Source organism: Bos indicus, chromosome 3 (assembly GCF_029378745.1).
Source record: "Bos indicus isolate NIAB-ARS_2022 breed Sahiwal x Tharparkar chromosome 3, NIAB-ARS_B.indTharparkar_mat_pri_1.0, whole genome shotgun sequence".
Taxonomy (NCBI): Eukaryota; Metazoa; Chordata; class Mammalia; order Artiodactyla; family Bovidae; genus Bos; species Bos indicus.
The window spans coordinates 69,850,231-69,870,458 of record NC_091762.1 but is presented as its reverse complement, the minus strand read 5'-3'; the positions used below and the strand labels follow the sequence as shown (position 1 = coordinate 69,870,458).

Here is a 20,228-nt window from a genome sequence, read left to right as displayed (position 1 = left end):
TCTACTGTGCTATTTTTGCCTGGGAAATCCCATGGACAGAGGAGCCTAGAGGTCTGTAGTCAAAAGGATCGCAAAGAGTTGGACACGACTGAGCAACTACTACCTAATACCCTTCAGGTCCATCCATATTGGTACAAATGGCACAATTTCATTCATTTTACAGCTGAGTAATATTCCATTGTACATACACTACATCTTTTTATCATTCATCTGCCGATTGCACTTAGATTGCTTCCATGTTTTGGCTGTTGTAAATAGTGCTGCTATGAACATTGGGGTGCATGTATCTTTTCACATTAGCATTTTAGATTTTTCCAGTATATACCCAGTAGTGAAATTGCTGGATTATATCGTAGTTCTGTTTTTAATTTTTTAAGGAACTTCTGTAATGTTTCCACAGTGACTGCACCAGTTTACATTCCCACCAATAGGGTACAAGGTTTCCTTTCTCCACATCCTAACTAACATTTATTATTTGAAGGCTTTTTAATGAAAGCCATTTTGATAGGTGTTAAGTGATATTGTTATTTTTATTTGCATTTTTCTATTAACAATGTTGAGGATCTTTTCTTGTGCCTGTTAGCTACCTGTATGACTGAATGTATGTTCAGGACTTCTGCCCTTTTTTTTGACTGGGTTGTTTACTTTTTTGATATTGAGTTAGGTGGGCTGTTTATATATTTTGGGTATTAACCCCTTGTTTGTCATATCATTTGCAAATATTTTCTACCAAATAGGCTGTCTTTTAGTTTTGTCAATGGTTCCTTTGCTATGCAAAAGTTTTTAAGTTTGATTAGAAGTGTTAGTTGCTCAGTCATGTCCAACTCCTTTGTAGCCCATCAGGTTCCTCTGTCTGTAGGATTTTCCAGGCAAGAATACTGGAGTGTTTTGTCATTGCCTTCTCCAGGGGATCTTCCCAACCAAGGGATCGAACCAGAATCTCCTGTGTCTTCTGCATTGCAGGCAGATTCTTTACATGCTGAGCCATTGGGGAAGCCCAAGTTTGATTAGGTCTAATTTTTAAAATTAAAAAAAAATTTTTTTTCTTTGAAGGATAGTTGCTTTACAGACTTTTGTTGTTTTCTGTCAAACATCAACATGAGTCAGCCATGGTTTATGTATATCCCCTCCCTTTTGAACCTCCCTCCCATCTCCCTCCCCATCCCACCCCTCTAGGTTGATACAGAACTCCTATTTGAGTTTCCTGAGCCATACAGCAAATTCCCATTGGCTATCTATTTACATATGATAATGTATGTTTCCAAGTTACTCTTTCCATACATCTCACCCTCTTCTCCCCTCTTTCCATGTCCATAAGCCTATTTTATATGTCTATTTCTCCATTGCTGCCCTATAAATAAATTCTTCAGTACCATTTTTCTAGATCCCGTATATATGCATTAGAATACAATATTTATATTTCTCTTTCTGACTTACTTCCTTTTCATGTCTGAGTAGTATTCCATTGTGCATATGTACCACAACTTCCTTATCCATTCATCTGTCGATGGGCATCTAGGTTGCTTCCATGTTCTAGCTATTGTAAATAGTGCTGCATTGAACAATGGGATACATGTGTCTTTTTCAATTTTTGTTTCCTCAGAGTATATGCCTAGGAGTGGGATTGCTGGGTCATATGGTGGTTTTATTCCTAGTTTTTTAAGAAATCTCCATACTGTCTTCCACAGTGGCTGTATCAATTTATATGCCTGCCAACAGTGCAAGAGTGTTCCCTTTTGTCCACACCCTCTCCAGCATTTATTGTTTTTAGACATTTTGATGATGGCCATTCTGACTGGTGTGATGTGATATCCCATTGTAGTTTTGATTTGCATTTCTCTAATAATAAGCAGTGTTGAGCATCTTTTCATGTGTTTGTTAGCCATCTGTATGTCTTCTTTAGAGAAATGTCTGTTTAGGTCTTTTTCCCACTTTTTAATTGGGTTGTTTTTCTGGTATTCAGTTCTATGAGCTGCATGTATATTTTGGAAATTAATCCTTTGTCAGTTGTTTCATTTGCTGTTATTTTCTCCCATTCTGAGGGTTGTCTTTTCACCTTGCTTATAGTTTCCTTTGCTGTGCAAAAGCTTTTAAGTTTAATCAGGCCCTATTTGTTTACTTTGGTTTTTATTTCTGTTACTCTAGGAAGTGGGTCATAGAAGATCTTGCTTTGATTTATGTCATCAAGTGTTCTGCCTATGTTTTCCTCTAAGAGTTTTATAGTTTCTGGCCTTACATTTAGCTTTTAAATCCATTTGAGTTTATCTTTGTGTATGGTGTTAGGAAGTGTTCTAATTTCATTCTTTTACATGTAGCTGTCCAGTTTTCCCAGCACCATTGATTGAAGAGGTTGTCTTTGCCCCATTGTATATTTTTACCTCCTTTGTCAAAAATTAGGTACCCATAGGTGCATAGGTTTATTTATGGACTTTCTATCTTGTTCCATTGGTCTATATTTCTGTTTTTGTACCAGTACCATACTGTCTTGATAGTATACTCTATAGTATACCATACTGTAGCTTTGTAGTATAATCTGAAGGCAGGAAGGTTGATTCCTCCAGCTCCATTCTTCTTTCTCAATAATGCTTTGGCTATTCGGGGTCTTTTGTGTTTCCATATGAATTGTGAAATTTTTTGTTCTAGTTCTGTGAAAAATGTCATTGGTAATTTTATAGGGATCACATTGAATCTGTAGATTGCGTTTGGTAGTATAGTCATTTTTGTAGTATTGATTCTTCCTACCCAGGAACATGGAGTATCTCTCCATCTGTTTATGTTGTCTTTGATTTCTTTCATTAATGTCTTATAATTTTCTACATACAGTTCTTTTGTCTCCTTAGGTAAGTTTATTCCTAGATATTTAATTCTTTTTGTTGCAACAGTGGGAATGAGATTGATTCCTTAATTTCTCTTTCTGATTTTTCATTGTTAATATATAGAATTGCAACTGATTTCTGTGTATTGATTTTGTATCCTACAACTTTTCGTAATTCACTGATTAGCTCTAGTAATTTTGTGATACTATCTTTAGGGTTTTCTATGTACAGTATCATGTCATCTGCAAACAGTGAGAGCTTTACTTCTTTTCCAATCTGGATTCCTTTTATTTCTTTTTCTTCTCTGATTGCTGTAGCTAGGACTTCAGAACTATGTTGAATAATAGTGGTGAAAGTGGACACCCTTGTCTTGTTCCTGATCTTAGGCGGAATGCTTTCAGTTTTTCACCATTGAGAATAGTGTTTGCTGTAGGCTTATCATATATAGCCTTTCCTATGTTGAGGTAGGTTCCTTCTGTGCCCATTGTTTGATGAGTTTTAATCATAAACGGATGCTGAATTTTGTCAAAGGTTTTTTATGCATCTATTAAGATGATCATATGGTTTTTATCTTTCAATTTGTTGATATGGTGTATCACATTGGTTGATTTGCTTATATTGAAGAATCCTTGCATTCCTGAAATAAACCCAACTTGATCATGGTGTATGAGTTTTTTGATGTGTTGCTGAATTCTGTTTGCTAAAATGTTGTTGAGGATTTTTGCATCTATGTTCATCAGTGATATTGGCATGTAGTTTTCTTTTTTTGTGTTGTTTTTGTCTGGTTTTGGTATCAGGGTGATGGTGGCCTCGTAGGATGAGTTTGGAAGTGTTCCTTTCTCTGAAATTTTTTGAAAGAGTTTTAGAAGGATAGGCATTAGCTCTTCTCTAAATGATTGATAGAATTCTCCTGTGAAGCCATATGGTCCTGGGCTTTTGTTTTTTGGGAGATTTTTTAATCACAGCTTCAATTTCAGTGCTTATAATTGGGTTGTTTATAATTTCTATTTCTTCCTGGTTCAGTCTTGGAAGATTGAACTTTTCTAAGAATCTATCCATTTCTTCCAGGTTATCCATTTTATTGCCATATAATCGTTCATAATAGTCTCTTATAATCCTTTGTATTTCTGCTTTGTCTATTGTGACCTCTCCTTTTTAATTCTAATTTTGTTGATTTGATTCTTCTCTCTTTTTTTCTTGATGAGTCTGGCTAAAGGTTTATCAATTTTGTTTATCTTCTCAAAGAACCAGCTTTTAGTTTTATTAATCTTTACTATTGTTTCTTTCATTTCTGTTTCATTTATTTCTGCTCAAATCTTTATGATTTCTTTCCTTCTACTAATTATGGGGGGTTTTTTTTTTTGTTCTTCTTTTTCCAGTTGTTTTAAGTGTAAAGTTAGGTTGTCTATTTGATGATTTTGTTGTTTCTTGAGGTAGGATTGTATTGCTATAAACTTCCCTCTTAGAACTGCTTTTGCTGTGTCCCATAGGTTTTGAGTTGTCATGTTTTCATTGTCATTTGTTTCTAGAAATATTTTGATTTCTTCAGTAACATGTTGGTTATTTAGAAACATGTTGTTTAATCTCCATGTGTTTGTTTCTTACACTTTTTTTTTTTGTAATTGATATTTAGTCTCATAGCATTGTGGTTGGAGAATATGCTTGATACAATTTCAGATTTCTTAAATTTACTGAAGTTTAATTTGTGACCCAAGATGTGGTTTATCCTGGAGAATGTTCCATGCGCACTTGAGAAGAAGGTGTATTCTTTTGCATTCTGAAGATATCAATAAGATCTATCTAATGTAAGACTTGTGTTTCCTTATTAATTTTCTTTTTTGATGATCTGTCCATTGGTGTGAGTGGTGTTAAAGTCTCCTAGTATTGTTATGTTACTGTCAGTTTCTCCTTTTATGTCTGTTAGTGTTTGTCTTGTGTATTGAGGTGCTCCTATGTTGTGTGCATAGATATTTACAATTGTTATGTCTTCCTCTTGGATTGATCCCTTGATCATTATGTAGTGTCTTTCCTTATCTCTTATAATCTTCTTTATCTTAAGCTCTATTTTGTCTGATATGAGGCTTGCTACTCCAGCTTTCTTCTCCTTCCCATTTGTGAATATATTTTTCCATCCTCTCACTTTCAGTCTGTATGTATTTTTATGTCTGAAGTGGGTTTCTTTAGACAGCATGTATATGGGTCTTGTTTTATATCCATTCAGCCAGTCTGTGTCTTTTGGTTGGAGCATTTAATTCATTTACATTTAAAGTAATTATTGATATATATGTTCCTATTGCCATTTTCATAATTGTTTGGAGTTGATTTTGTAGCTCTTTTTTTTTTTTTTTTTCTTTTGTATTTCTTGACTATATAAATCCCTTTAACATTTGTTGTAAAGCTGGTTTGGTGGTACTGAATTCTCTTAACTTTTGCTTGGCTGAAAAGCTTTTGATTTCTCCATTAATGTTGGATGAAATCCTTGCCAGATACAGTAATCTTGGTTGGAGATTTTTCCCTTTCAGTACTTTAAATATATCTTTCCATTCCCTTCTGGCCTGCAGAGTTTCTGCTGAAAGATCAGCTAGTAAGTGTATGTGGTTTCCCTTGTATGTTACTTGTTGCTTCTCCCTTGTTGCTTTTATTATTGTTTCTTTGTGTTTAGTCTTTGTTAGTTTGATTAATATGTGTCTTATTTTTTTGTATCATTTTCAAATTCCTTCATCAGGGTTTTATACTTTTCAGTGTAAAAACTTTTTACATTCTTGGTTAAGTTTATTCCAATGTATTTTATTCTTTTTTATGCAGTTTTAAATGGAATTTTCTGCTTTCTCTTTCTGATATTTTATTGTTGTTGTTCAGTTGCTGAGTTGTGTGTGACTGTTTGTGACCCCATGGAATACCCCATGGGCTACCACACCAGGATTCCCTGTCCTTCACTATCTCCTAGAGTTTGCTCAAACTCATGTCCATTGAGTCAGTGATGCTATCTAAACATCTCATCCTATGCTCTCCTCTTCAACATTTTCCTTCAGTGTTTCCCAGCATCAGGGTCTTCTCCAATGAGTCAGATTTTTGGATCAGGTGGCCAAAGTATTGGAGCTTCAGCATCTGTCCTTGCAATGAATATTCAGAACTGATTTCCTTTAGGATGGACTGGTTTGATCTCCCTGCAGTCCAAGGGACTCTCAAGAGTCTTCTCCAACACCACAGTTAAAAATCATCAGTTCTTTGGTTCTCAGCCTTCTTTATGGTCCAGTTCTCGTTCTCACATCCATACATGACTACTGGAAAAACCATGGCTTTGACTATATGGGCCTTTGTCAGCAAAATAACATCTCTGCTTTTTAATATGCTGTCTAGGCTTCTCATAGCTTTTCTTCGAAGGAGCAAGCTTCTTTTCATTTCATGGCTGTAGTCACCATCCACAGTGATTATGGAGCCCAAAAAAATAAAATCTGTGTCTATTTCCACTTTTTCCCTATTTGTTTGCCATGAAGTGATGGGACTGGATGCCATAATCTTAGTTTTTGAATGTTTAGTTTTAAGCCATCTTTTTCACTCTCCTCTTTCACACTCATCAAGAAGCTCTTTAGTTCCTCTTTGCTTTCTTCCATAAGAGTGGTGTCATCTGCTTATCTGATGATATTGATATTTTTCCCAGCAATTTTGATTCAAGCTCATGCTTCATCAGGCCCAGTATTACGCATGATGTACTCTGCATATAAGTTAAATAAGCAGGGTGACAGTATACAGCTTTGATGTACTCTTTTCCCAATTTGGAAACAATCTGTTGTTCCTGGTCTGGTTATAACTGTTGCTTCTTGACCCACATACAGATTTCTCAGGATGCAGGTAAGTTGGTCTGGCATTCCCATCTCTTTAAGAATTTTCCACAGTTTGTTGTGATCCACACAGTCAAAGGCTTTAGAGTAGTCAATTAAGCAGTAGTAGATGTTCTTCTGAAATTCTCTTGCTTTTTCCATGATCCAGCGGATGTTGGCAATTTGATCTCTGGTTCCTCTGCCTTTTCTAAATCCCACTTTAACATCTGGAAGTTCTCACTTCATTTTCTGTTGAAGCCTATCTTGGAGAATTTGGTAGTTTGAACATTGTTTGGCATTGCCCTTCTTCGAAATTGGAATGAAAACCTGACTTTTTCCAGTCCTCTGGCCACTGCTGAATTTTCCAAATTTGTTGATTTATTGAGCGCAGCACTTTAACAGCATCATCTATTAGGATTTGAAATAGCTCTGCTGGATTTCCATCACCTCTACTAGCTTTGTTTGTAGTAATGGTTCCTAAAGCCCACAATATTTTATATTTATATATAGAAAAGCAACAGATTTCTGTATATTAATCTTATATAGTGCAACTTCACTGAATTAATTATTAGTTCTTCCCTCCCAATTTGGATGCATTTTATTTATTTTTCTTCTCTGATTGCTGTGTCTAGAACTTGCAATTCTATGTTAAATAGAAATGATGAGAGTGGGCATCCTTGTCTTCTACCTGATTCTATAGGAATGGCTTTCAACTTTCACTGCTGAGTATGCTATTAGCTGTGGGTTTGCCTTAATTATATTAAAATGTATTTCTTTTGTACTAGCTTTGATGAGAGTTCTTAATCATGATCAGATGCTGAGTTTTGCCAAATGCTTTTATTTCATCTATTGAGATGATTATGTGATTTTAAAAATATGAAGTTGAGTTTATTTACAATGTTGTGTTTCTTTCAGGTGAATAGCATGATGACTTAGTCTTTTTGATTCCCTTGTGGCTCAGCTGGTAAAGAATCTGCCTGCAATGCAGAAGACCTGGGTTCAATCTCTGGTTTGGGAAGATCCCCTGGAGAAGGGAAAGGCTATCCACTCTAGTATTCTGGCCTAGAGAATTCCATGGACTGCATAGTCCATGGGCTCATAAGGAGTCGGATATGACTGACTCACTTTCACTTTATCTTTTTGCAGATTGTATTCTATTATAGGATATTATATATATACAGTATTATATTGGGTGTAATTCCCTGCATTATACAGTAAATCATTATTGCCTATTTATTTTACATATGTCTGTTAATCCCATACTTCTTATTTGTCCTTCCCCACTTCCTCTTAACTTTGGTAAACATAAGTTTGTTTTCTGTGTTTATGAGCCTGTTTCTGTTTTGTTTATAGTTTCATTTGTATTATTTTTTAGATTCCACATATAAGTGATATCATGTAATATTTGTCTGACTTACTTCACTAAGTATAATATTCTCTATTATCCATATTGCTATCCATATTGCTATGTCTATCCATATTGCTGTGTCTATCCATATTGCTGCAAATGGCAGGAGTTCATTTTTTTGGCTGAGTAATATAGCATTGTATGGGTTTCCTGGGTGGCTCAGTGGTAAAGAATCCACATGCCAATGCAGGAGATGTGGGTTCAGTTCCTGGGTGGAGAAGTTCCCCTTGGAGAAGCAAATGGCCCCCCACTCCAGTATTCTTGCTTGTAGAATCACATGGACAGAGGAGCTTGGCAGGCTACAGTCCATGGGGTCACAAAGGGTTGTACACAACTGAGTGACTAAGCACACAATTATGATATATCTTGGTGTGCATTTGTTTGGGTTCATCTTGTTTAAGACCCTCTGTGCTTGCAGTACCTGGATAGGCTTCCTTTATCAGGTTCAGGCTGTTTTCTGCCATAATTTCATCAAATGCATCTTGACCCATTTTTCTTTCTCTTCCACTTTCAGGGCCCTATAATGTGAATGTTGATATACTTAATTTTGTCCTATAATTCCTTTAAACTATTCTCTCTTTTTTTTTTTTTTTGTTCTGATAGGGTGAATTCCATTATTCCATCTTCCAGATCATTAGTGCATTCTTTTGTATCACTTTATCTGCTGTTAATTCCTTTTAGTGTCTTTTTCATTTCCGTTATTCTTCAGTTATGACTAGATCTTTTTCTTATATTTTCTAGTTCCTTGTTAAAATTCTCATGGTGTTCATAGATTCTTCTCCTGAATTTGGTTAGTAATGCTTTGACCTCTATCTGGTCAATTTTTTATTTCTGTTTTATTACTTTGTTTTCCTGGGTTTTTCTCTTATTCTTTCAGTTAAAACAAATTCCTCTGTCTCTATGAAATTAGGTGAAAGAGTTAGTTACCTATTGCAGTCTTGAAGGAGTGTCCTTGTGTGGGAGATTCCCTAATACAGTTTATGTGTGCTCCATTGCTTTGGTGGGAGAACAGGATCTCATATGAGCATGAGTTATGTTTTCCCCCAGTGCGTGCTGGAAGCTTTCACTTTGGTAGAAGGCAGGGCTGGAGATGGGATTCCTTGGTGGCCCAGAGGGTAAAGAGTCTACCTGCAATGTGGGAAATGTGAATTCGATCCCTGGTTAGGGAAGATCCCCTGGAGAAGAAAATGACAACCCACTCCAGTATTCTTGCCTGGAAAATCCCATGGATGGAGGAGCCTGGCGGGCTACAGTCCATAGGGTCTCAAAGAGTTGAACACGACTGAGTGACTTCACTTTCACTTTCAGGGCTGGAGATGGAGAGACACCAGCCAGATCCAGGTGTGAGTCAGAGCTTATCCTCTGCTCAGTGGTCAGCACCACCCTACTGGGGCTGGAGGTAGATCCCAAGGTACTGGAACAGAAGCCCTGAGGTTCAGGTCTGAGTTGACCCCATTCCTTCTAAGTGTGTGCTCTCCCCACTTCCAGAACCTTCACTTTGGCCCAGAGGGGAGTAGTGGTGCAACAGGAGGGACTGGTCTGGGCACTCACCATACATCTGGGCACAAGCTATATTGGCCCTAGCCAGTCAAAAACCTAGACTGCTTCTGATGCTCTGCCTGTGTAAGCACCATAATGGCTGCCCCGGCCCACTTGAATGCCTGTCTGGGTCTGACCTACCTTTGTCCCTCATAACTGAGTTCTCTTGGCCACTACAGCACTCACTCTACTGCTAGTGTGGATTTGTGCTGTAGATCCAGTGGGGATGGTGCAGTGCTTGGCATGGGTGAGGGTGGGGCTGTGTCAGCCCTAGGTGCAGAGACCTGGAAGACCTCTGATGCTATGCCTGTGTCAGCACCAGTAATGGCTGCCCCCACCCTACTCAGATGCTGTTCCAGGTCTGAGTCACTTCTGTGCCTCACAGCTGAGACTTTACCTCAGCTACAACAGCTCTCACCCTAGGGTAGAGCTGTGTCATGAAGCAAGTAGATCCGGAGTGGGTGCTCAGTTCAGGCTAGGGCCCACACTAGCCATTGGGAGAAACCAGCCAGTGTTCCGTGCAGCTTCCATCTGCATTCTCTGCCCTGTTTTGGGAGGAAGGGATCTGCATGCTACTCATGAATTGGCTTCTCACAGCCTTCCTGTTAGTCCCACTCGTCTCCACCCAGTCAAGGGGACTCATCTTCCCAGTGTCTAACCCCAGAGTTGGAGTGCCCAATATGTGATTTTAACCACTTATTCCTTAGGAATGACCTCTGCCCTGTAATCTCCCTCTTCTCAGTTCCCTCTAAAGGGCACAGGTCCTGGAATGATGTCTTCATTTCCTACAAGATTCCATGTAGATCTTTTTTTACAGGCTTGGTTGTACAGTATTCTTGGTTGTACAGTATTCTGTCAGTTTCCAATTAGTTTTCAGTGAGAATTTCTTCCACGTGTAGATGTATTTCTGATGGGTTCATAGGGTAGGAGGGGGTGAATTCTTTATCCTCATATTCTGCCATCTTTATATCTTCCCCAGACAGATGTTTTTTAATCCCTTACTCGTAAATCATGTTGGAACATCATTCTTTTTTGTTTGGGCTAAATACATCTATGTGACAGTTTTATTTTAACATAGTCTGCTTCAATGCTGTTTACTTGTTGTTCTTGTTCAGTTGCTAAGTCATGTCTAACTCTTTGTAACCCCATGGAATGCAGCACGCCAGGCTTCCCTGTCCTTCACTATCTCCCAGAGTTTGTGCAAATCCATGTCCATTGATTTGGTGATGTCATCCAACCATCTCATCCTCTGTTGTCTCCTTCTCTTTCAGCCCTTGATCTTTCCCAACATCAGAGTCTTTTCCAGGGAGTTGGCTCTTTGCATCAGATGGCCAAAGTATTGGAGCTTCAGCTTCAGCATCAGTCTTTCCAATGAATATTCAGGGTTGATTTCCTTTAGGATTGATTGGTTGGATCTCCTTGCAGTCCAAGGGACTCTCAAGAGTCTTCTCCAGTACCACAGTTTGAAAGCATCAGTTCTTTGGCACTCAGCCTTCTTTATGGTCCAACTCTCACATCTGTACATGACTACTGGAAAAACCATAGCTTTGACTATATGAACTTTTGTTGGTGAAGTGATGTTTCTGCTTTTTAATATGCTGTCTGGGTTTGTCATAGCTTTTCTTCCAAGGAGCAAATGTCTTTTAATTTCATGGCTACAGTCACCATCTGCAGTGATTGTGGAGCCCAAGAAAGTAAAATCTGTCATTGCTTCCACTTTTTCCTCATCTATTTGCCATGAAGTGATGGGACCAGATGGCATGATCTTAGTTTTTGAATGTTGAGTTTTAAGCTGGCTTTTTCACTCTCCTCTTTCACCCTCATCAAGAGGCTCTTTAGTTCCTCTTCATTTTCTACCATTAGAGTGGTATCATCTGCATATCTGAGGTTGTTGCTATTCTCCCAGCAATCTTGATTCCAGCTTGTGATTCATCCAGCCTCGTATTTTGCTTGATGTATTCTGCATATAAGTTAAATAAGCAGGGTGATAATATATAGACTTGTCGTACTCCTTTCCCAATTTAGACCAGTCTGTTGTTCCATGTCCAGTAACTGTTATTTCTTGACTTGCATACAGGTTTCTCAGAAGACAGGTTAGGTATTCCTATCTCTTTAAGAATTTTCCAGTTTGATGTGAGCCACACAGTCAAAGGCTTTAGCGAAGTCAATTAAGCAGATGTTTTTCTGGAATTCCCTTGTTTTGTCTATGATCCAGTGGATGTTGGCAATTTGATCTCTGCTTCCTCTGCATTTTCTAAATCCAGCTTGTATACCTGGAAGCTCTCGGTTCATGTACTGTTGAAGCAGAGCTTAAAGGACTTTGAGCATTACCTCACTTGCATGTGAAATGAGCCGAATTGTAGGGTAGTTTGAACATTCTTTGGCGTTGCCCCTCTTTGATATTAGAATGAAAACTGACCTTCTTGAATCCTGTGGCCACTGGTGGGTTTTCCAAATTTGCTGGCATATTGAGTGCAACACTTTAACAGCATCATTTTTATTATTTAAAATAGCTCAGCTACTGGAAAACTGAAAAATATTTTTAATTACTGACTTCAAATCTGTTAGAGTTTCCTTTTTTGAATAGATTTATGAATTGCCTTCAGAAGGCACCCCACTTTCTGTAACATTGCCCTCTTAGATGCTGTTAGAGGTATACTTTTCTATATCCTCAAATTTTCCTGTTCTCTCCTTGGACACCAGTGGTTTCCCCAACATTTTACCTTCATTTCCTTCTTTCTGTACACTGCAGACACATATGCACCCTTCCATTTGGGTGGAAGAATATGGAGATTTCAAGATTAATCTAACAATGAATTAAGTCCAGGCTTACTTTAATTTATATGCAGAATGGAAACATCTTTTCATTTGATAAGCATCCCCCATCTTTGTTAAAATGTGATGCTCTTAGTACCATGTACAGTAAAGGGCCAGAATATGAAGATGTTTATATTTTTAAGTCAGCAGTAGATGGGCATTTTGCTTCATTCACAAGATTGTTTTTTCCATTTGCTTATTCTAAATCATACAGTAGAAAAAAGGGCTGGAAAAAAAGATCTGAGGTGTTAAGAAAAATAGTGACTTCAAATAGTAAAATAGAATTGATTGCTTTTAAATGTGTCACATAACAGCCCTCATTCTTCCCAGCACAGAAACCATTAGAGAAGATATTGCCAGTTTATATGCTGTTTCATTTTAAGCAATTGGAAAGTCGTAAATGGGGAGAAGAGAACAGTTCAGTTTGGCCTCATAAATTTAAAGAGGGTCCTTGACTGTGACATCATCCTGATGCCCAAGGCTTGCATAAAGTGATACAGTTTTCATGAGTAAATGAATTTGTTTGTTTTAATGGGGGTTGGCTTTGTTTTGGGGTTATGATTGATTCACTAAGGACTGGAAGCAACTCAGGTTCTGAGAAGTCAATACCCATTTTAGCACCAAGAGTAGAAACATAGTATAAGAAGTAACTTTGGAGAAGTAATTTATTCCTACTATATTGGTAAGGTATTTCATCAATGATTTATTGAATTGTATTCTTATAAATTTTAAAACACAAACATTTGCAAACATCTAAGAATAATATTTGCAAGAAACTGGAAAAAAATGTCAAGACACAATTTCATATCCATGGTCTGCAATAATGATTTTAGTTCAGTTTTGTCCCCATATCTTATGCCAACAAAGACTGATTTATAAAGCATGTTCCTCAGTCCAGAACCAGATAATACTGAAGATAATTGCTATGCCTGGTTAGAGTTTAAGAGCAATTTCCTGAGACACCACTTGTAAAAATGAAAGAACATACATTGGAATGAGTGCTGGTCAGCTATATAGTAAAAGAAAATAAGGAATTGTTGCATGCAGTCTGCTTTCCAATATTAGTTTAAATAATAACTGCATTATACCTGATGATCCCATAGAACTTTTAATAGTGTGAATTTATTGTTTGGAGTCACAATCTTGTTTTAAACTTTCTAGGCACATAGAAAAATCCAATCAATCATAGTCCAATTTCAAACAATTTATTCACATATATGATCAGTACTTTATCACCTAAAAGTGGGAGTTATTATTAAAATATAAAGCAGGATTTGGATTTCTTCTGGAAATCAAATGACATTTTTTTTTTAAATACGAAAAGAACCATTAGTATATTAACAAGCATGTTATTAGATACAGGACATTTTAAAATAACCCTGAGAACTGCAATATTATTTTATATTTTCATTTAAAGAAACCCATTAAATTTTAAAGAAAAGTTTGAAGATTTAATATATAATTCAATTTTCGAATAGACTCATACATTTGATAAGGAATATCTGAACCTAAGAAAAATTTTAGCTTGAGTTAAACCAGTGATAGTGATGTTTAATCTCACCTTAGAAAACTATTGTTAATTTGTGTTCACAGTCTTTATACTATGTAAACTTATCCCTGCCTTTAAACTAATGAGATTTGCTTCTTATGAAACTGGCCAAAACCAAAAGAGGGACTGAGAAAATCTTTGGCAAATTTAAAAACTAATTTAGGCCATTGTTTGGGTTTAAAAAAAATCAATTTCTTCTCCATTTATCATCTTTGACTTACTTACTTTGCATAAATTATCATCTTCAGTTATTTGGTTTGGCAATCAATGCACAGCTAGGAAAAGTGAAAAACCATTTTAAAGATAAATCGAGATTTTAAAAGAAATCAAGATATTTGATACAGAGGAAATCTTGTCCTGGTAGGTGTGTTTTTCTAGCTTAAAGAAATGAAAATGCAGAGAGTTTTTTTCTTATCTAAATCTTTATTAGAAGAAAAAAACAGATTTAAAACAATGAGTAACAACATATCTCAGTAAATATTAAACACTTCAGTTATCAAAGCTATTTAGACAATAGGTCCCTAATATTTCTGCACAGCAGAAGCACACTGGTTACAGAGCTCAGACTGTCATATGCTCATGTGAGTTTGTTTTTGGCATAAAAGAATATCCAAAGTCACAGTTAAATATGATAGTAGATAAACTGCTAGTAACTTACACAGTTGATTCTCAAAGCTTTCACAACTTATCACTGTGTGATTGACGTTCCCTTAGGGTGATTGTTTTATGGACTCTTTCTATAACTGAGTAACAAACCGAATTCATTTTCTTTCAAGTTAGCAGTACTAATAAAATTATTTAAAACTGAATTAGAAATTATGTTCCTGTTCATATTAGCACAATAAAAAGTAAGTATCGTAAGTAAACAGATTAGTTCATATCAAAAGTTAGAGAATGGAAATAACATACTTAGTACACTCATGGACAGTAAATCCATTTAAAATGGAACTATTCAGTACACGGTATCTGTGAGCACCCTTTCTAAGGGGGTAAAGTTTCCCTTTGTGATTTCTTAAAGTTTCCCTTTCCAATCTGTGTAAAACACTGATAAATGTAGTCTTATACCTATTTTCAAAGATCTATCATAGAAAAGATTACATTTTAAATTCCCTTTTAGTAAAAAAAACAAACAAACCCAACAAGTGTCCTTTCAGGTTTTTTCTTGAGTGTAGTACACATTCATGAGCGTCCACTAGGCGCAAGGGAAATTGTTTATGCTGCAAAATGTAGTCTATACAGTGAGACTATCAAACGTAGTGAAATGACAAATGGTTTCCAACCAGTAAGCTAAGAGGAAAACAAATGCAAGAAGACTTGTTTTAATCACTAAACATTGCAGGATTTTTTTTTTAAACAATGTTTGTAAACTTGCCCACAAAAGCTGGGTGATATTAAACAGCCAGTAAGGCACTTTGTCAGAGAGGACGAAGTAGTAAAGGCTGGATGACTGACAGTTTGTTTAATAGGAAACAGTCTATACTTAGAGCAAAATCTGGAGTGGAGTGCTCCTTTTACCGATTTACTGTCAAACGGGAGTGGGGAAAACTTTAAAATCTTCTCTTTCACTTTGCTTACCAATTTTCCCTGCAGAAGTCTTTTAGTTGTAATTTAAAAAATATATTAGGAGCTATTAGTTTAAATAATGTATCATTTTCAATCTAATATTTAAAACAATATTAACATATTCACTAGCATTTTCAAAACATCCAAGCCATTCTCTTTAAAAATGAATTACCAAACAGAAGATCTTAGTATAAAAAATGTTCTGTGTTATTAACAATTCCCTTGCGACTTCTGATGGCTTCACATATTACAGTATAAGCTTTGGTATAAAACATGCAAATCAAAGCCAACAAGGTCGTGAGTACAGGGTTCCACACACAGAGCACTTATGAGAGAAGTGCAGCACAGACGCAGGAGACGAGCCAAAGGTGACACCGCTGCAGGAGGACCCGAGATTGCACTTCTACTGCTTCTTGGTTTCTGCATTTCGCTTGTTCATAATCTTCATCAGAGACTGACTCATGTAATAGGGTTTTTCAGCAGAACCATCGTTTCTTTCTAAATCTTCCACTAGGAGGAAGAATGGCACAGGGTAAATATCAAAGCACAAGTGTAAGAGAAGTAACATCGCCATCTGCTGTATACTTGCTTTACAGCAGTTCAAAATGTTATTTAAAAAAAACAGCATAGTTTGGCATCAACGTTACTGTAAACATAACTATGAGAAAACAATCAGCCCTTATTGTTAGGTCAGTAAGATACTATCTCATTCTGTGTACCAGGTCTGATTCTGCCAATAGCACCTGCCTCTCAGCTGCACAATTGAGAAAACAAGTTTTCTCTTCTTTTAGGGAACAAACGTAATTACACAAAAATCAAGAGATACATAAGGAATTTTTAAATTCACCTTCACATTTCTAAAACGTGTTATGTATTGAATTTGCCTTCTAACTTACTGTATTAATTCAAAATTGCTTTTGTGTTTCAAGCAACAATTTCAGTAGTCTAGTTTTCTAAAAAGATTTGTAAATTTTCAGTATATTTCAAATCCTTGAACCGCAAATTTTGAGACATATTGCTCCATTTTCTCCATTTTTTCACTGTTATTTAATTTCTTTCTAAGTGGCTTCCAAATTTTTCTCAAAAACAACACCCATTTTTCTCTAAATATTTCAATTACACAGAGGTAATTAATGAAAAATATTTTTCTAACTAGATTAAGCACATAATATGGGTTAAAACTTCTCTGCTTAGAACTTTCTAATTATTAAAAAATTATTTAGAACTACTGAACCAAACAACATTCCTTTTCCTATGATTTTGCACCCAAGGGTTATATTCTTATAGTCAAGTTTAGAATGTATCTCCATCCTCTTCAATGAATACTTTTACTGTGGCGATTCTTCTGGTCTAATCAGCAGGTTCAATGTTAAACATTTAATACATGGGTCCCATCTAGTACCAAGAATCTAAAAATAGAAATTATGACTGCTAGCAATCTCCAAATGAATCTCCTTTGTCTTTCATAATTTTGTAATTCCTAGAAAAGCCAAGAATATAAGTAGAAAATAAGCAACTAATTTCCCATACATTGATTTATGTTTTAAGTTATTTCCCAACTTTTATGTGCATCAGAATCACTAGAGAACTTTTTAATAATTCACAAGCTGCCCCACATCAAAATACTTACATCAGAGTCTCTTGGGGTGGGGAGCACAGGTAGCAATATTTATAACAAATTCTCAGAGTGATTCTGATATATACACAGAAAATTAAAAATTGTTTTGTTTCATCATTATGAATTTTCCAACTACTCCTAAAAGGGGACTTATTCCTTATAATTTTCAACACTTAAGATAGAGGTAACTATTTGACTAGATTTTTGTTGTGAACCTTGTATTATTTCTTTTTAATTTTTTATTTTAAATTGGAGTATAGCCAATTAACAATGTTGTGATAGTTTCATGCACACAGATGAGGGACTCAGCCATACATATACATGTATCCATTCTCCCCCAAACTCCCCTCTCATCCAGGTATATTATTGAATAAAATAATAATAACAACTATCTAGAAATATAGGTTGTCACTCTTCTCTGAATTATACTTCAAGGAGCATGAGAGTGAAGAAGGCTTTTGCCAAGATAGGAAGCCAAATGATGCTTTTGATTACAATCGTAAAAGAAAGTAAGCCAAGAATAAGATGGGGCCATATAAGGACCAATATTTTGAAACTCTCCCCTATTCATTGGCTTCTTGCTATTAAGCTGGTAGGAAGTCAGTGACCCCACACTTCAGGGTTGTTAAATAAATTACTAGTCATGTTAATTTATAACACAATTATACATTTCTAACTCTTCTTGGATACATGGATTATATCCAGATCGTGCTCCTTTTTGTCAAGACATAAATAATCCTTATACACAAACTTAGTGTAAAAGCCAAAAGGACACTGTTGACCCAGTACTCCTTTGGGGTACATTTTCACACTGTTCGCCATATCTTATGCTCTTGTACACAGGAGATGGATAGACAAGGTATGTGGGTGTCTGATTCATGCTTTGCTCCACCATGCAAAAGACTAAGGCATGGCTGCCAGAGCCTGGTTTGTTGGTCTGGTCAGCAGAGGTGGAAGAATAACTTCCCTCCTGAGCCCTTCAGGAAGAGATCTCCTAATCCACAGTATGCCCCTTGTAAAGGTACCAGCTGAGGTACCTATGGAGGGCTAATGTTTCCTTAGGGTAAAATCTGAAGTCTTATCTTGTCTCTTTTTTCACTGAAAGTTAAGCTAAAATTAAACCTTTTATAGAACAAACCCACATGATCTCTTTAATCTAGAAAAACAGGCATGCTCATAAAAGATTTAATCACTCTTCTGAAACACATCCATACCCATTTCCTATATGGTAGGCATAAAGATTCATCTCTATTTGGGTTATAGACAAAGGGTACAAGTTATGTGGCCATTTCATTTCTGCTCAGAATATTTTCATGGTGGCCTCAGGTTCATATTATTAAAAATGATATTCCAGAACTCAGATTCAACTTTAATTTCATGACAACAAAATGGCCTATGAAGGTTCCATGGTAGTTTTTACCTAGTAATGCTCTCTGTGGAACCTGTATAACCTTAGCATCTATATATTCATCATGGTCTTGAATCACTTACTGAAATATACTTCCCAGGGAACCATTAATATAAGTTTAATCACAGTTTAGGATGCTGTCCACTTGCTTGAACAGTATAAATATAACCATAGCACCACATTTACAAATTTAGTACCATATGCTGGTTAACTATAAATCAACCTGTTTATGGCTAATTGATTATACATTTATAGTGCTTTCAAAAGTTTCCTGAATATCTTTTACAAATACACATTTGTAAAAAGAAAGGTCGTCAAAGTGCTGCAATGGAAAACAGCCTGCCAAGTTATAAAAGTTTGGAAACACTCTCAGCTATAGACTTTAAGAAAACATGTGACATTTACACCTTGCTCTTCAGTTGGAACCACAGTCTATAAAGTATCCTAGTTCACAGAGGCTACTGTCATCAACTGCCTGATACCTCAGATGGTACCAGGTTCTTGCTTTTCAGGAATAGGTACTGAAATTTCACATTACTTAAAAGCATCATTTTCCAATACAAATGACCTAATTTACAAAACTTCTACTTAAAAGTGAATGGCACTGTTTGAAGCTTTTCTACTTTTTCTGCTTCTGGGGAACTAGTTGCTTCTTGTTCAGAATTCCGTGCAGGGTAGGGGTTATGAAGTAGGGTTTTTCTGTTGATCCATCATTTCTTTCCAGATCTTCACCTGTATATGCAGCAGCCAAAGCAGGCAAAAGCAGCAAGCAGCGGCAGAATAATTATATGCATTTTTAGAATTTGGAGAGTTGAACAGGGAAAAACCAGAGAAAGCAGTGTTAGAAAGTAAAATATAAGACAAATTAGTGCAGTTAAGTAGCCAATACTAGTCAAAGTTAGAAGCTTCAACTTCTGCCAGGAAGCACTAAAACTTTGTAAATCCCACCCACTCCCAAAGAGGTTTATTTTGATAGTTTAAAGGTTAATAAGATCTTTAATGTCCTTTCAAAGGTGTTATCTTTGAATTCTGCAACTTTTCAGTTCATAAAGGTAAACTGCCCTATCCTCTGAGATGAAGCTGAAGAAAAAGTGTGGCATGATACATATAGAGAATACTTGAATTTCAGAGTTCAAAGTTGCTCTTAATGGTAATTCACACCCTAATGTTACAGATGAAGAAATTGAGACCCAGGGATGTGAAATGATTCTCCTAAAGTTGAAAGCTCTGGGGCAATCAGGATGAAGTGAGGACCCAGTTTCTAGACACCTACTTCAGATCTCATGCTGCTAACTAAAAGGTGCCCCGTCCTAAATCCTTGCAGTTTGCCTCAGATTACATTCAAAAGCTAATGCAATGTCTTATGACTTTTGTAATATATGAGTTTATATTCCTGCTTTGCTTAATAGTAAGATGATGGGTATTCAGTGAGCACACATTTGCTGGGTGGTTGGGGGAAAGGATCAGAATGATGCTGAGAAGCAAGGAGAAGTTTACATAGAATTAAATTTCTTGCAGATACATATAATTCACAACTGATAATATCTCAATAAATATATAAATGCAACTTGATTCTGTTTTTACTAGTATATTAAAATATTATATTATTTTTAGCCTTTATTTATTATGAAATAAAGGATAAGAAATATTATATAAAACCATACACCATAATCACTTAGAATATATCTA

At 36.2% G+C, this 20,228-nt stretch overlaps 1 protein-coding gene across 3 annotated transcripts in view; it reads right to left on the bottom strand.

Annotated features, from left to right (window-relative positions):
• Positions 1-14,342: 14,342 nt before the first annotated feature.
• Positions 14,343-20,228, bottom strand: part of SLC44A5 (solute carrier family 44 member 5) — a 431,009-nt gene continuing 425,123 nt past the window's right edge. For all 3 annotated transcript variants that reach the window (XM_070786302.1, XM_019957254.2, XM_070786303.1), the window contains one exon: positions 14,343-16,023. In XM_070786302.1, coding sequence (XP_070642403.1) covers positions 15,917-16,023 — 107 coding nt within the window. In that variant the 3' untranslated portion in view covers positions 14,343-15,916. The remainder of the gene's footprint in view (positions 16,024-20,228) is intronic.